This window comes from Heterodontus francisci, chromosome 5, assembly GCF_036365525.1.
Source record: "Heterodontus francisci isolate sHetFra1 chromosome 5, sHetFra1.hap1, whole genome shotgun sequence".
Taxonomy (NCBI): Eukaryota; Metazoa; Chordata; class Chondrichthyes; order Heterodontiformes; family Heterodontidae; genus Heterodontus; species Heterodontus francisci.
The window spans coordinates 171,944,390-171,959,544 of NC_090375.1; the positions used below are offsets into that span (position 1 = coordinate 171,944,390).

Below are 15,155 nucleotides of genomic sequence, written 5' to 3' on the forward strand. Positions count from 1 at the left end.
GTGGGAATGCAGTCTTTCATGATTCATTTGTCTTTGGATCATGAAAGCATCACCTGCTGGTGTCCTATTTTATGCAAGCTGTTTGGAAATTGTGTCCAATTAGGTCCTCACTGAGATCTTAATATAGTTAAGTTAATGACCTAATTGAACATGTAAGTTTAATTTTCTTCTATCAGAATTTGCAGTATAGCATTAGTTTCTTCTTGCAGGGTTAGTATATTGCAAGCTCGCATTGTATAGCAGCCTTATTTGATTGGACACTCTGACACAATAGTCTCTATGGCAACTCAGAGTTTGTACCTGAAGTAATTGCCCGTTGCATCTTGTTCAGGACGTTTATCTGCCATCATTTTATCTGGCACTATACAAATCAGGAGTGGAATGTAATTTCCACTATGTAGATATTAGCAGAAGCTTAGTTACTATGGGGAATAAATTTGACTTGGCCTGTAGCACAAAACAAGCGAATTGGAGTTTTGTTGTCAGTGCTTTGTTGCACTCTGTTTCTGGGTTGTGAATCATTTGTCACATGATTACAATGACAATGGTGTGAAATTGTTGTAGGGTTCTAGATATGTAGACTTGGAAAATCTGTTTAGTGGGTTTGAATGTGATGCTGTTCATTAGTTGCCAATAATATAGCAGTTTAACTGCCATTTGCTATCCACCATGACACTGCCTGCACAAAAATCAATGCACAAACTCCAACTATATGTATTATGACAAATAACCAATAAACTGGTTTGTAACAAGGATAAAATGCATCTTTGTGTTTAGGTAATGCTACTGACCGTACCCAACTTATAATGTTATTGAATATCTCTATGTTTTACATCTTTCATACACTCCTACTTATGTGTTGATACTTTTGCATGCTTAGCTTTTAAATGATGAATTTCTTCATTAGGATGATTCTATTTTGTGATGCAATTAATTATTGTTCTCCCTGCTTTTTAACCAAAACTAAGTGCAGAGAAGAATTAGTATACTTAGTTAACACATTTGATGTTAGCTGCATATATACCATTTTCATATATAATCCATCTAAAATTGAAGACTAAAGTCTTTCCTATTTTTCCAAATTGATATCTTACAGCATGTGCTGCCCTGTGCTGTGGAAGTGGAGCACCACTTGTTTCCCATTCTTCTCAAAGAGCTCTGACAGGCAGCTCTCTGGTGCATATGATCATGAAGCAAGCCTTGCAGAAGACACATGACAACAGTACCATACAACAAATGGCATTTGCTGTCCTCTCCAATTTGGTCATGTCCCATGAATGTAAAGGCATGTTGCAGAAGGTTAGTTACACTCAGTGAATAAAGTTACTGGTATAACCTAGCAGCTTCTTATGCGAGTCTTAAAATAGCTCCAATTATTTTGTAAAATAAAAATATTTAAATTTAGTAGAATCAGGTTTTTTGCAATGCTCTTGTAATTCATAACTGCAATATCTTATAGCTATTTGGTAAAACCAGGGCTAACAATGCCAAATAAACGGATGAGGAATATAGAACGTGTCATCGTGAAGGTGAAAAAGGAGATTAAAGGGCTAAAAGGGAGCATGAACAAAGGCTAGCAGCTAATATAAAAAACATATTTTATAAAAATACTAAAAGAATAGTAGCAATACTATTTAGACATTAAGGAGGAATCTAGTTGTGGATGATGAGGGTGCAGCAGAGGTATTAAATGTTTTGTCAGTTTTTACAAATGATGGTAGAGTGAGAATGTAAATGTACCAAAAGAGGATACAAAACACAAGTTAGTGATCATTCTGGAAATAGTTCTGAAAACATTAGCAGAACTCGAGATGGATCAGTAAACAGACCCTGATAGCGTGCACGCTAGGAAGTTGAGCAGTTTGACCACAACTTAGATGTTAATGGTGATAGGTACTCAAAGAAAGAACTGAAAGGACAAAAGCATTCAACCTTTTCCAGCTAAATGCTTGCCTTGTACTGAGCTTGAAAATGATTAACAGATTTGGAGTGGTTTCCAGGCACCAAAACACTGCTAGTTCTGTGTTTTACGTGGAGCTTCTTGCTGACTGAACCAGAGTGGATATCACCTGAGCTCTCTGGCATCTTTTAAAGCTAAAATATCATCTGTTAGATGGAGTGCAAGTAGTAATTTAGAATATTTCGCTTAATTTGATCAGCAATGCAAAACAACAGAACAATTTATTTTACATTGATGCACTTTGAATTGAAAATGTTTCACTCACTATTAAAAATACAATAAGTATGTCTATTACTCTGCATGATTCAGATTCCAATTCAGACTTTGGATTGGAAGATGGACAGTTAACAGGCACATCTGTGAAGCCACTCCCCAGGGTCTATTAAGCAGGCAACATTTTGGATGTTGCTATCAATGGTGCTTTGCTTTTGTTAGTCAGTATGAGAACATTAGCTCATTTCATGCTTCTGATCTTTATTGTAGAGCAATTTTTTGCATAATTTCCTTGCCCTGCCGCTACCAAAAGCAACAGGAAAACCCCTAAGCAATTTGGCCATGCTTTGGCTGAAGTTATTGCTGAATATGTCTTTTGGAGATGAGGGACAGCAGATGATTCTGAAGGTGAATGGGAGTTTGGAATGTTTGACAGCAATGTCCCAACACAAGCACAAGAACAACCAGACTACTGCCCTACTTGTTCTGCATAATATTTGCTTCAATCCTGCTAACAAGCCCAAGGTTCTAGCTAATGGTAAGAAATTTTAAACTTTACGCTTTTGCCTGTTTTTACACATTCGTGAATGCACAGATGATTAAGTTGCTTTCAAACTTGTTTTCAATTAATTTATTGCCCTTGGTTGCATTCTTGCAGTAAATTAGTGGCTTATGAGTATAGCTTCTATTAATATAGTTATATGCTTTGAGAACTGCTGTCACACTTTGACACTTCAATGTGTCAAAAGAAGGTGTTTTTTCTTCCCCTGTGCAGAAACTGCAAATTTACAAGCACTTAGCAATGTGCAAGCTTCCCATACCAAGCAGAAATTAAACTCTGATTTAAGGGACAACTTAGACCGTTTCCCTCCAGAATCTACCTGGGTGGTGACTTGTAAGAGACAGGCCAGATTTGAAGCTACCATGTATCAGACTGGAGACAACCCATCAGCAAGGCTGTGGGAAATTAGTTTAGAAGGCCCAATTAAGATTTTCTTCAAGTTTAAGTGAGTAATTATGATTAGCAACCTTCATAAATGTTTTGATAATGAATGGTCAACAAGAGTTCCTTAAAGAAAACAAAATTCAGTTGGGAAATTGAATAAATACATGAAGGGAAAAAGCTTGTAGTATTATGGGGAAAGAGTAGGGTGGTGGGACTAAATAGAGATCTTTCAAGGAACCGGAATACATACAGTTAGCCAAATGGCTGCCTTCTGTGCTGTTTGATTCTAATTGGCATCCATCTAATTTTCCTGCTGTGCCTCTTCAAAGGAATCCTCCAGAATAGCATTCTATAAAACCACAGTGCTGGAGGAATCGTCATGCATTGAACCACTTATAAAAATGTATTAGTAACTATTAATTTGTTTTTATTTGAGAAAGTGCTGGTGAGTCACCTTCTTGAACTGCTGCAGTCCATCTGGTATAGGTACAGCCACAGTGTTGTTAGGAAGAAAGTTCCAGGTTTTTGACCCAGTCAAAATGAAGATACAGTGATATAGTTCCAAGTAAGGATGGTGTGTGACTTGGAGGGGAGCTGGTGGTTCTCCCAGGCATCTGCTGCCCTTGCCCTTCCAGGTGGTGGAGGTCGCGAGTTTGAAAGTTGCTGTCGAAGGACACTTGGCACCTTTCTGCAGTGCATCTTTTTGATGGTACACACTGCTGCCATTGTGCACCAGTGGTGGAGGGTGTGAATGTTGAAGGTGGTAGATGGGGTGCAAATCAAGCGGGCTGCTTTGTCCTGAATGGTGTCAAGCTTCCTGGGTGTTGTTGGAGCTGTACTCATCCAGGCAAGTGGAGATTATTCCATCACACTCCTGACTTGTGGATGTTGGACAAGCTTTGGGGAGTCAGGAGGTGAGTTACTTGCTGCAGAATTCCAAACCTCTGACCTGCTATTGTAGCCACAGTATTTATATGGTTGGTCCAGTTAAGTTTCTGGTCAATAGTAACCCCCAGGATGTTGATAGTGGGGGATTCAGCAATGGAATATCAAGCGGTGATGGTTCGATTCTCTTGTTAGAGATGGTCAATTGCCTGGCACATGTGTGTATGTTATTTACCATTAATTAGTCCAAGCCTAAATGTTATCCAGGTCTTGCTGCACAGACTTCTGCATTATCTGAGGAGTTGCGAATGATAATTAACATTTCGAAATCAACAGCGAACAACTCCACTTCTGACCTGATGTTGGAGTAAAGCTAATTGACGAAGAGGCTGTTGATGGCTGGGCCTAGGACACTACCCTGAGGAACTCGTGCTGCAATGTCCTGGGGCTGAGATGATTGGCCTCCAACAACCAGAGCCATCTCCCTTTGTGCTAGGTATGACTCCAACCAGCAGAGAGCTTGCCCCCTTATTCCTATTGACTTCAGTTTTGCTCGGGTTCCTTGACAGCATTGTCAAATGCTGCCTTGATGTCCAAGGCAATCACTTGCACCTCACCTCCTGAGTTCAGCTCATTTATCCATGTTTGGACCAAGACTGTAATGAGGTCTGGAGCTGAGTGGCCCTGGGGGAACCCAAACTGAGCACTGATGAGCAGATTATTGCTAAGTAAGTGCGGCTTGATAGCACTGTCAACGACCCCTTCCATCACTTTGCTGATAATTGAGAGTAGACTGACTTGGGGGTAATTGGACGGATTGAATTTGTCCTGCTTTTTGTCGACAGAATATACCTGGGCAATTTTGCACATTGTTGGGTAGATGCCAGTGTTGTAGCTGTACTAGAACAGCTTGGCTAGCACAGCAGCTAGATCTGGAGCACAGATCTTCAGTACTACAGCCGGAATGTTGTCTGGACCCATTCTTTTGGGCCTCCTTATCTCGAGAGACAATGGATACGCGCCTGGAGGTGGTCAGTGGTTTGTGAAGCAGCGTCTGGAGTGGCTATAAAGGCCAATTCTGGAGTGACAGGCTCTTCCACAGGTGCTGCAGAGAAATTTGTTTGTTGGGGCTGGAGCACAGATCTTCAGTACTACAGCCGGAATGTTGTCTGGACCCATACCCTTTGTTATATCCAGTGCCTTCAGCCTTTTCTTGATATCATGTGATATCAATCAAATTGGCTGAGGACTGGCAACTGAGATGCTGGGGACCTCAGGAAGAGGCCGAGATAGATCATCCACTTGGCTCGTCTGGCTGAAGATGGTTGCAAATGCTTCAGCCTTGTCTTTTGTACTGGCATGCTCATTAAGGATTGGGATATCTGTGGAGCTCCCTTCTCCTCCAGTTAGTGTGTTTAATTGTCTATCACCAGTCACGATTGAGTGTGGCAGGACTGCAGAGCTTTGATCTGATACATTGGTTGTGGAATCGTTTTGCTCTGTCTATAGCATGTTGCTTCCTCTGTTCAGCATAGCTGTCGTCCTGTGTTGTAGCTTCACCAGGTTGGCACGTCATTTTAGGTATGCCTGGTGCTGCTGCTCCTCTTGGAACTAGGGTTATACCCCTGGCTTGATGGTAATGGTAGAATGAGGGATATGCCCAACCATGAGGTTACAGATTGTGCTTGAATACAATTCTGCTGCTGCTGATGGCCTGCAGTGCCTTGTGGATGCCCAGTTTTGAGCTGCTAGGTCTGCTCTAAATCTATCCCATTTAACACAGTGGTAGTGCCAGATAACACAATGGAGGGTATCCTCAGTGTTGACGGTGCTTCTGTATTTTTTGTTAAGTATATGTTTTTAAGGATTTAGGTTTTAAAACTGAAAAGGATTCCATGGATGCCGGACATTGACGTCTTTTTAAAAAAAAAAACACATCGGAAAGTCTTTCGGACTTGGTTTGTAAACAACCCTTACTGGAGATCATCTGCTAAGATAAATAAACAACATTTACTGGAAGTCACCTGTCTTCAGATAGGTACCCAGCTTGGGATATTTGACCTGGGGAGGATGTTTATAGAGATGTGACAGGTCAAGATTTATAGGGGTCATGGGGCTTGACTCTTGAGATAATGGCGACGAGCTTCAAAAAGTGCGCTGCGGAGCATTAACATGGGGGAGGCGGAGCACCCGCTCCCGATGACATATAGGAGGTGGACGCTTCGTCCCCAGCAACGGCATCCGGCGCCACCACACAGGCACGACGCCATTTTTAAAGGGCTTTAAGCCCTGACAGTTGATTTAAATTTTTCAAGAGTACTGGACATTCAAATTAAATTAACAGTCTATGAAAGATTGAATCCCCTCTTCCACACCCCTACCCGCGCCCCCCCCCCCCACCCAATGACCATGTAAGATATTTATTTCCCTCTTCCTCACCACCCCCGAGAAAACTTTTTTGCTGGTCCCCACCTTTCATAATCTTTGCCCTTCAACCCCTTCCCATCATACCCTCAGTCAATCATAACAATTTTCCCGCTTTCCCCCTTCCCCCCGAAACTTCACTCCTCCCCCTCCCAAACAGTTCCGCCTCGGGTCTCCAAAGGCACGGGACTTCCGGCAACCAGCCAGAATATCGGCATGAGGCAGCTGCCATATGAACATACGAATTAGGAACAGGAGTAGGCCACTCGGCCCCTCAAGCCTGTTCTGCCATTCAACAAGTTCATGGCTGAACTGTCACTACAAAGTAAGTGATTATTCATTCATTTTAATTTAATTAGCATATTTAAATGACGTCTCCGTTACATGCGGCAGGGAGGCCCCCCAGCACGACCCCAATGTCGGGTGGCTTATAAAATTCAGCCCATTGTTTTTGTTTTCACTTTGGACAGTCAGTTCGGGTTTAGACAGTGTTTTGAAAGAAGTTTTTAAAAAATCAATCTGCCAAGGACAAAACCCCAGCGCATTCTTTTTCCATCTCTTTGAAAAACTCTTAGAAGCGAGTGCAAGAAATAGAAAAATTGATGCTGCATTCCACCTGAAAAGCTTGCCAGAAACCCCTGTTGCTGCATTTCTTCTGGAAAGCCTGCCAAACTGATCTTCAACATCGCCTGAAAAGAACTGTTGTAGAAAGGTCCCAGTTACCACCATCTACGCATATTTGGGATGCTGCACCAAAAAGGACAACTGACATCTTTCCGTATCTTCTCTTTCCTTCTTCAAGAATTAGCAAGTATTTGGCCAAAGTATTTTTTGTCTTTTTTTTTTGTAACAGGTCTGAAGAAAAAATCTCTACTTTTCAGTGTATGTGTATATGTGTGTGGGGCTAAGGTAAAAAGGGAACTTTCATATTTCAATCTGTGTTAATGCATTGCTTCCTTACTGGTTTAGTCTTGTTTTCTAATAAACTGATTTTTTTTTTGTTTCTTAAAGAAACCTGGTTGGTGTATTTTATTCTGGGATAAAATAGAGTCTATGATTGACCGTGTTGGTAACTGGGTAAACATTTAAATATATGAAATACAAACAAAAAATGGTGGAAATCTTCAGCAGGTCTGGCAGCATCTGTGGCGAGAGAAGCAGAGTTAACGTTTCAGGTCAGTGACCCTTCATCAGAACTAGCAAAGGTTAGAAATGTAATAGGTTTTAGGCAAATAAAGTGGGGGTGGAGCCAGAGATAACAAAAGTGAAGGTGTTGATAGGACAGGGTCACAGAGAATAACTGACCAGAAGGTCATGGAGCAAAGGCAAACAGTATGCTAATAGTGTGTTGAAAGACAAAGCGTTAGTGCAGCGAGGGTGTTAATGGACAGAAAAATGAACAGCTCTGGCCCAAAGCACAAACATGAAAAACAGTGGGTAGGCACATGGTAAGAAAAATGAATGATGAAGCAAAATGAAAAAGAAAAAATAACTGAAAATAAAAAGGGGGGACCGTCATGCTCTGAAATTATTGAACTCAATGTTCAGTCAGAGCTTGCGTTGATGTTCACTGGAACACTACAGCAAGCCCAGGTTTTGCATTTATTTAAATATATGATGTGACCTGTGGAGATGTGGAACTAGAAAAAACAGTGCACTCCTCCTGCCTCGGTCGTAATATCAGTCTGAATGCAAAAATACTGCATTCTCTTTTCCTGCAACTTGTTTCCAGATTCCATGTTTGTGATGTAATTTTCTGAGACTGCACTTAAGATAGACTGAGGTGTCGTTCGAGTGTAGCTGCCCTAACGTAGCAGAGTGCTATGAAAAAACTAGCATAGATTGGGTTGCTAGTGATTTTATACCCAGTGTCTTAATAATTCCAGCTAAGGCTATTTTAGACCTTTTAAATCACTGTAGGATTGCCCCCCTAATCAATAGATGAAGCCTTAGTTAATTCAGTGCAGACTGAATAAAGTGAAGAACAAGACTCTAAATCAGAGGAAGAAGAGAAACAATATGATTTGGATAGGGCAGTGTGGGAAATGTATTGAAAACCTCTGAGTTAGTTGCCCCTGTAATGTTTCCTATTTTATCCAAGTTTTGGCCAATCTAGCCTTTGTTTACAAATGAAAAATGCTACACCTAAAGGTGAGCTTATCACCTTTCTCAAAGCGACTTGTAACAAAAATCTTAACCAGTGCTCCCATTTTCTCGATCAAAATGGACTAGGAATGAAGGATGGCTGCACTAAAGTCACTGGGAGTGGAGGAGGTGTGGCCTGGTGCTTGGGCTGGGGATCCTCTATTGGTATATAGCCAGCAGGGTGGTCCGCTACCCCAGGGAACTACCTGCTTTTCTAACATTGTACTCCCCCCAGGCAGTGGGAATCATCTTCGCTTTGCTTGATTTTCCATGCTTCCCTCCCCCTCTGCTATTCTGCTGTAACCATTTACACCTCCCTGAACCCTTTTTTCATTTCTTTGCTTGCTGCATTATCCTCCCTTTTTTCCTTTTCCTATCATTCTTTTTGTCATTTAATCACTTCTTGTTCCGCCTTATCACAGACCTCTCCCTCTCGCTGCCTTCCTTTTCATTTGCTTTGTACTTGCTAAAAAGGCTGTTCATCTCTAATATCTTCCAGTTCTGATGGAACGTCATCCACCTGACATGTCCTTGATATCATCTCCGCCACAACCAAAGGGGGAGGGTCAGGGGTGGGGAGTAAAATTGCAAAAATGGGAAATGAGTCCCAAACCTGCCACATATGTGCATCCCACTATTTTTATGGCGGCAGTTAACATGCCATGCAAGTGTCCTTGAAAATGTGGGGCACTTATTTAACATATTTAAATCAGGCTTCCCATGCATAAATGGGAGGCTGATTTAAATTTAACAGTTGCTGGTCAGGTTTCCCAGGGCTGGGGAAGCCCAACTTAAACTAGAGATGGGAACTGCCAACTCTAGAAAGTAATTGGTTTTCACAGCACTCCTTGTGGGCCAGGAGGAAGGACGTGCTCACCCTGGCCCATCAGGGAAACCTCCAGCCTCCCCTCTGCCAGTTAAGGGCTTTCTTTCCCCCTTACCACATTTGGTAACCAGCACTGCACAAGCTCCGATCTCTCACTCCCCTCTCGAGACTGCTGAGGTCCATCCCTTAGGGCCCTCAAAAACAGGCTCCTGCAGCTGGATTTCCAGCTGGTCTCTTGCCAGCTTCTGAATGGTAAACAGAAGAAAAGGACTAAGCAAAGGAAAAAAGGTCCTGCTGTTAAATTCAGCAAGACTTCCACGTCCCTGGCTTTGTCGGCTTTTCCTGCTTTTCCTCGCACTCTCCCACACCCTCCCTGCTTCTTTGTAGATATCAGGAGCATTAGTTCTGTTTCTGTCTACACAGATGCTGCCAGATCTGCTGACTGTTGCCAGCATTCTTTGTTTGTATTTCAGATTTCCAGTATCTGTAATATTTTGCTTTTGACTTATAATATCTGGTTACACTTTTCTGTTATAGGCACTGACAAATAACTATACATGTCAGCCTTCAACAATCTGTACTTAGTAAACTTTTACATTTCAGAGATTAATATGCGAATAATTGTGAAGTGAGAATTTTATTGTGCTTCCATCGTGTTGTTTGGGATAGAGTCAGAACAGATCAATAGCTCAAAAACGTTCGTCCATGAGGCACTGTGGGACATCAGCAGCAACAGAATTGTATTCCACCACAATCTGTAACCTGCTCGCCCAGAATAACCCTCACTCTACCCTCAAGCCATGAGTTCCACCCTGGTTCAATGAGGAGCTTAGAAGAACATACCAGGCTTAGCACCAGGCAAACCTAAAAATGAGGCGCCAACCCAGTGAAGATAGAACGCAGGACTACATGCATGCTGAACAGCGGAAGCACGCTACAGACAGTGCTAAGCATTCCCACAACCAAGGATCAGATCAAAGCTTTTCAGTCCTGCCCATCCATTTGTGAATGCTGGTGGATAATTAAACAACTAACTGGAGGAGGAGACTCCATGAACATCCCTACACTCAATGATAACGGAACCTAGCACATCACTGCACAAGACTAGACTGAAGTGTTTGCAACCATCTTCAGCCAGAAGTGCCGAGTGGATGATCCATCTCAGCCTCCTGCTGAGGTCCTCAGCATCACAGATGCCAGTCTTCACAACAGATTCACTCCAGGTTGTTTCAAGAAACAGCTGAATGCACTGGATAGAGCGAAGGCTTTGGGCCCCAACAACATTCCAACTGCGCTACTGCAGACTTGTGCTCCAGACCTTGCCATGCTCCTAGCCAAGCTGTTCCAGTGCAACTACAACACTGGCATCTACCCGCCAAAGTGGAAAATTGCTCAGGTATCTCCTGTCCACAAAAAGCTGGACAAATCCAATTTGCCCAATTACCGCCCCATCAGCTTCCTCTCAATCATCAGCAAAATGATGTGTCAACAACAGCACAATTAAGCGGCACTTACTAATAACCACCTCACCGATGCGCAGTTTGAGTTCTGCTGGGACCAGTTGGCTCCAGACTTCATTTACAGCCTCGGTCCAAACGTAGACAAAAGGGCTTAATTCCAAAGGTGAGGAGCAAGTGACTGTCCTTGACCCCAAAGCAACATTTGACTGACTGTGGCATCAAGGAGCCCTAGTAAAATCGAAGTCTATGGAAATCGGGGTAAACTCTCCATTGGCTGAAGTCATACCTAGCACAAAGGAAGATGGTTGTAGTTGTTGAAGGCTAATCATCTCAGTCCCAGGACATTGCAACAGGAGTTCCTCAGGGCAGTGTCCTATGCCCAGCCATCTTCAGCTGCTTCATCCGTGACCTTCCCTCCACAAGAAGGTCAGAAGTGGGAATGTTCGCTAATCAGTTCCATTCGTAACTCCACTGTATCAGTCCATACACACATGCAGCTAGACCTGGATAACATTCAGGCTTGGGCTGATAAGTGGCAAGTAACATATGTGCAACACAAGTACCAGATAATGACCATCTCCAACAAGAGAATCTAACCATTTCCCCTTGATATTCAATGGCATTACATCCCTGAATCCCCCACTATCAACATCCTGAGGGTTACCATGGACCAGCCAAATTAATGCTGTGGCCACAAAAGCAGGTCAGAAGCTGGATATTCTGTGGCAAGTAACTCACCACCTGACACCCCAAAGCCTTTCCATCATCTACAGGTACAATGCTGTCCACTTGCCTGAATTGGTGCAACTCCAACAACATTCAAGAAGCTTGACACCATCCAGGACAAAGCAGCCCGCTTGATCACCCTACCCACCACCTTAAATATTCACTCCCGCGGCGCAGTGGTTAGCACTGCAGCCTCACAGCTCCAGGGACCCAGGTTCGATTCTGGGTACTGCCTGTGCGGAGTTTGCAAGTTCTCCCTGTGTCTGCGTGGGTTTTCGCCGGGTGCTCCGGTTTCCTCCCACATCCAAAGACTTGCACGTGATAGGTAAATTGGCTGTTGTAAATTGCCCCTAGTGTAGGGAGGGAATATGGGATTACTCTAGGGTTGTTGGTCGGCACAGACTCGGTGGGCCAAAGGGCCTGTTTCAGTGCTGTATCTCTAAATAAAAAAATAAAATAAAACCAACGGCACACCATGGCCGCAGTGTGTACCATGTGCAAGATGCACTGCAAGCAACTCACCAAGGCTCCTTCGACAGCACCTTCCAAACCCATGACTTCTACTGCCTAGAATGGGGAGTGCAACCTGAGGCTCCGGAGCCACATGAGGCTCTTTAACATCTCATTTGTGGCTCTTAACCTTTTCCAGTTGGATCACATTAACATGAAAAAGAGCCTAAAAAAAAATGTCAAAAAAAGTGAGAGCTGTGTTTTTATTGCAGGGATAAGAAGCTAATCAATGTGTTGCACTTTACAGTTTCAAATGATTATTTTAACAAAAAACATTATTGTGCTCTAAATAAACCTGTTCGCGTGGCATAGTGACACCATGGTTATAGATAATGCCTTTGTTTCATGGAACAGGTTTTGCGGTTACGACCGTTATTGTTTCTGATATCACTGAGACGATAAATTATTCTAAATATGCTATGAGAAGTTTTTTTATCATAAGAATCAATGGCCAAAAAAATTGTCTTAATTCTACGCATCTTAAGTTAGCGTTTGTTTTAAAAGTGACTTTCCTGACAAAGTTATAGTAAAAAGAAAGTTAAAAAGAGAGGAAAAAAGAAATAATTCAGTTAGGTCTATTTTAATTTTTTTCTTCTCATAAATTTAATATGTGTATTTTATGCATTATATATGCAAATTATGCATTCTACCAGTATTTGATTTAGAAATGCCAAAATTGCATCTCCCAATAGTTTTTATTTTCAGCAATTTTTTTTTAAAGTGCTCTTCATGTTTGGAAAAAAAAGGTTGCTGACCCCTGGCCTAGAAGGACAAGGGCAGCAGGCACATGGGAACACTGCCACCTGCAAGTTTCCTTCTATGTTGCATGCTAGTCTGACTTGGAAATACATAGCCATTCCTTCCACACCAGCTGAAAATCCCTCCCTCCCTAACAGCGCTGTGGGAGTATCTTCACTATTCGGACTGCAGCGGTTCAAGGAGGTGGCTCACCACCACTTTCTCTCGGGCAATAATGGAGCACTTCCCATGAAGAAGTAGAAATATTTTTTAAAAATTGTTAGAACAAGTAACTGCATAATGCCTATTTGGCCAATATACCGCTTATAGCTGGAAATGTTATTCCCGAATGATGAGCACCAAAAAGCTTTACTTTTATTTGAGGACAGTTGGTTTAAACTAATTGTTTGATGCTAAATGTATTTAACTTGCTTATGTTAGCTTCTGGTAGTTTCCAGGCAGGTGTTTCCAGATTTCCAGCATCCACAGTATTTTGCCTCAGATAATGAAGCAATCCATAGCCACATGCACCAAGACCCGGACAACATTCAGGCTTGGGTCGACCAGTGACAAGTAACATTCACGTCACGCAAGTGCCAGGCAATGACCATCTGTAACAAGAGAGAATCCAACCAGCTCCCCTTGGCATTCAAAGCATTATCCCATCGCTGAATCCCCCAGCATCAACATCCTGGGGAAACATTGACTTCAAACTTCACTGAACAAATCACATCAATAGTTTCTTCACCCAGTGGCTGGTGGGTGTCTGGAACTCACTGCCTGAAAGGATTAGTATAAAATGGGTGGTTGATGACTGGCACAGACTCGGTGGGCCGAAGGGCCTATTTCAGTGCTGTATCTCTCTGTGACTCTGTGACCATAAATTGGGAAAGACAGTTGTGTGTGAAATGGTAATCACTGTGTTCGTTTTCCTCTTTTGTCCCCAGATAAAACTGTGTCAATATTTGCTGCTTGTCTAGAAAGTGACAATCCTATAGTTCAGACTATAGGTGCCTCAGCTCTTTGGGCTTTACTTCATAACTATCAAAAGGTGAGTGTGCCCTTGAATGTCTGCATTATGATATCAGTGTTTCAGCTTGAAATCAATCCTGCTAGTAATGCATCTCTTGACTGAAAAGTGCACCTTATAAGTCCTTTTTTTTTAAAGTCAACATTGTTACACCATTTATCCAAAATATTAATGCCAAAGAAAACAGCTGCATCATGAAATCGGTTGAAATTCATTTCGCATAGCTCAGGGACATGAGATGGGTGATAGCAACTGACAAATAAATAAAGAAAAAAAATTACACTGTCAGAACTATTTCTGGGTGACATGGTCCCATATATATGACTATTGCATGCTGTTAACTTCAACTGACAGTGTGCTCTTTATATATATCCGGCAGACAGGATTGGGGAAAAATAGATACTGAGTGTAATTTTTGTATCTGCTGCTCTGAAATCTGCATCCTTATGTTGCAAAGCTGTGTTTAGTTGTCACTCTGTACTCCTTGAGTCACCGTGTTAGCATTTCTCCCATCACCATCTCATAAATGGAGGATTTGAATAGCTGTCACTTAGTTAGTTGTAACACAACTATTTTTTTGCCAGACAAACTTAAAACGCCTCTCTCTTTCTTGCATGTAAATGTATATTTGCGATGAATGACTTTGTGCATGCCATTATCTATGGCTGTTTGCTTTAAGGGAGATTTGTCACAATGTATGCATTAGTTTTATTATTTTCTAAATGTACTTTTAAACAAATTTACAACTTCATTAAAATTAGCACAGAGGAAAATTTGAAGATCAGTTTCTTAATTATTAATTTGCTATTTTTAAAAATATGCATATATAATGTACTCACCCAATCCTAATAGCGCCATCTGAGCTAGTGCCATCTTCCTTGCATACCCAGGGTTTTAACAAAAGCAAGGCCTAGAAATTGACTACATTAGTAAAAGAACATGCGTAAGTCATACTTAAAGATTGGGAGAGAGGCAAAATAAAGGGGAGCTTTATGGCGAGTAATCGAGTTAGAAAAAGAATTGGGCACAAATGAATACTATAGTGAGAACAGTGTACGAGAGCCATACAGAAAAACGGTGGAAACCAAATAGAAAGAGAATGTATTGAAAAGTATTAGAGAATGGGAAAGAACAGAAAAGGTAGCCATAGGAAGGTTATTTATTTAGGTATGTAAGAAAAGCCACAGGGGATGAGCAAATAGTGAAATCAATTTCCTTTTGTATTCTGAAATATTTAGGCATGTGTCAGCTGTGGTTCAGTTGGTAGCATTCTTGCTTCTGAGTCACAAGGT

At 41.9% G+C, this 15,155-nt stretch overlaps 1 protein-coding gene across 4 annotated transcripts in view; it reads left to right on the forward strand.

Annotated features, from left to right (window-relative positions):
• Positions 1 to 15,155, forward strand: part of rttn (rotatin) — a 336,287-nt gene that overhangs the window by 205,535 nt on the left and 115,597 nt on the right. For all 4 annotated transcript variants that reach the window (XM_068032345.1, XM_068032341.1, XM_068032344.1 and 1 more), the window contains exons 45-47: positions 1,097 to 1,299; positions 2,444 to 2,711; positions 13,781 to 13,884. In XM_068032345.1, the coding sequence (XP_067888446.1) occupies positions 1,097 to 1,299; positions 2,444 to 2,711; positions 13,781 to 13,884 (575 nt within the window). The remainder of the gene's footprint in view (positions 1 to 1,096; positions 1,300 to 2,443; positions 2,712 to 13,780; positions 13,885 to 15,155) is intronic.